The sequence below is a fragment of the Manis javanica genome, chromosome 11, assembly GCF_040802235.1.
Source record: "Manis javanica isolate MJ-LG chromosome 11, MJ_LKY, whole genome shotgun sequence".
NCBI classification, from domain to species: Eukaryota; Metazoa; Chordata; class Mammalia; order Pholidota; family Manidae; genus Manis; species Manis javanica.
In genome coordinates, this window is record NC_133166.1 from 76,667,406 (window position 1) to 76,669,736 (window position 2,331).

The 2,331-nt window shown below is 56.5% G+C and overlaps 1 protein-coding gene across 1 annotated transcript; it reads right to left on the reverse strand.

Annotated features, from left to right (window-relative positions):
- Nucleotides 1–200: 200 nt before the first annotated feature.
- Nucleotides 201–1,788, reverse strand: C11H1orf202 (chromosome 11 C1orf202 homolog). The gene has a single exon (XM_073215736.1). It carries the CDS (start codon nucleotides 772–774, stop codon nucleotides 346–348), a length of 429 nt encoding a protein of 142 aa, XP_073071837.1. The 5' UTR covers nucleotides 775–1,788; the 3' UTR covers nucleotides 201–345.
- Between the last annotated feature and the right edge of the window lie 543 nt (nucleotides 1,789–2,331).

A 2,331-nucleotide genomic window follows, 5' to 3' on the forward strand; every position in this document is an offset into this window, starting at 1 on the left:
AGGCCAAACCGCCACCACCCTCATCCTCCCGGTGTGCGGGAGGAGTACCGCCCCACCCCGGCCTGGCCCGCGGCCCCACAGCCCCGCAGGGACGGCGCCACCGAAGGAGAGACAGGCCCCACCGGGGACCACGGGCGGGTAACTGCTGTAACAGCGGCACGACGGAGCACGGTTTCGAGTGCAAATACCCCAGAAGTCTGTTTTCCATTATATAGTGTCCGATTTATTTTCATTTCTCATCTTTTATAAACAAAACCAAGCCAATGCTCTGGGGGCTTGGGGCGGCCCTAGAGGTCCGCGGGCCACCCGCACGGGGCCTCGCGTGGTCAGCAGCCGCGGCCGCGCCTAGTCGGCGCCGCACACGCGGCCCAGTTCCAGCAGCGGGATCTCCTCCAGCCTCCCGGGCTGCTCTCTGCGCCGCAGGTAGCGGCCCCGCCATGCCGCCAGCCTTTGGAGCAGCCTCTGCAGGCGCGGGTGGCCCCACAGGCCGCGCTCCGGGGCCGCCGGGCCGGGCCGCGTGTACTTGGCCTTCTTCCTGCGCCAGCCGGGGGCCGCGCCCCTCCGGAAGAGCCGTCGCCAGCACCAGGAGCCCGAGCCCGAGCCGCCGTCGCTGGCCGCGGCCGGGCCGCCCCGCGTCAGGTGCGCTGCCTTCTCCAGCAGCTCGTGCTGCGGGCTGCCGCGGCGTGGACCGTCCAGCCGCGCGTCCGCCATGCCAGCCAGGCCTCTCGTCGGAGCGCTGGGCGGCTGGGCCCAAGTCTCGGAACCGACGGCCATGCTGCTCGGTGGGGGCCTCCGCGACGCAAGGGGACCCCTCTAGTCCAGGACTGCGGCCTCCCAGGCTCGCCCTGCGTAAGGGTCCAGGTTGCCAAGGAGACCAAACGGTGACTTCACAATGGCCAGTAGGGCCCATTCGTCCTTGGCCCCAAGCAACTTGGCAACTGAGGAGACCCCAGAGCCCCAAGGAACTCCTTGGACCCCAAATCAGCCAGCCATGTTGTCTGCTGGGTGGTCATCAGACATGGCCTCAAACATGCAAAAGGGATCTAGGACGGGCTGAGGGACAGCTGTCCTATCAACCGCCCCAGGGAAGGTGGCTGCACAGCCTCCCTGGGCCAAGGTTTACCTTTCAGTCTGGGCCTGCGTGGTGGGAGGCTTGCGGTCGGCTGTGGACTGGTTTCAGGTGTTCGGTATTTTTCTGCCAGCAGGCAGCCAGTTTCAAGAAAGATCTCAAAACCTGATTTCTTTTATCTGGCCTCTTTAAAGGTTGCCATTGATTTTTGTTTTTCAATACTTTTTTCTGATTGCAAACATAAGATTTTTTTTGCGTGGAAAATTTGAAAAATACAAGAAAGAAAACATCCTCTTTTTTTGCACTTGTCAGTTTTCTCAAATTCAAACAAGGGAAAATCAAAATAACAGCAGCTACTATGTATCATGCTTATGTGCTAAGCACTCTACCTGACCGGTTGTCTGATTTCTGTTTATTTTGTTGCCGCTGACAAGTGAGCAGGAGCTGGACTGAGTCTGTCTTGAGTTGGAGCTCTGGCTCCATCCAACATTTACTAGCTTTAACTTTGGGCACGTTACTTAACCTCAATGCCTCAGCTTATTCACCCCTAAAATTGATATAACAATCCTATCTTTGGGGATTGTTGTGAGAATTAAATGAGGTAATGTATATGAAGCATGTGGCATATACTGGGCACATACTAAGTGCACAGTGTGTGGAGAGCTGGATGTGAGAGCCTGCCAGCACCACCCAGAACAGCCTGGAAGTGAGAACATTGTGGACGGCGCACGGAAGTGAGCCTGTGTACGTAAGCTGTGCTAAGAAATAAAACTGCACCACTGGTCCGCCATAAGCAGTCAGTGGACCTCCTGTCGTCCCAACTTTTCTTTCTCTGTGTTTTTCCTTCATCTCCCGCTGACCCCTCTCAGATTCCTCAGAGCTGGACTCTGCAAACTCTACAAGTGGTGCCCCAACAGGGACCTGAGAATGGGATGACTGAAAATTGAGGTGAGGAGACTCTCCCAGGAACAGACACGCATCAGGAAATAAGGTAATAGGTTACGAGAGTAATAGAGTCAGGAGTAAAACATGGGACATTCAGGGTCTAAGGACCACGAAGTCTTTGTTCATATGCTTAAAGCTATCCTTCGCGCCTGTGGCAGTAACTGTGCACAGCCAGCAGCTAGAATCTTTTCACGCTTTTGTGTAGGAGACCTGGCCCTGGTTTCCCAAAGAAAGGACTGTAAATGAGCAGACTTGGCAAAAAGTGGGGCTGCCGCTTCAACAGTGCTTCACCCTTCATGAGCCTTGGGACTTCCCCG

What these genes read in the sequence shown, in the direction of transcription:
- C11H1orf202 (XM_073215736.1), bottom strand. Translation starts at nt 774, where the DNA reads ATGGCCGTCGGTTCCGAGACTTGGGCCCAGCCGCCCAGCGCTCCGACG.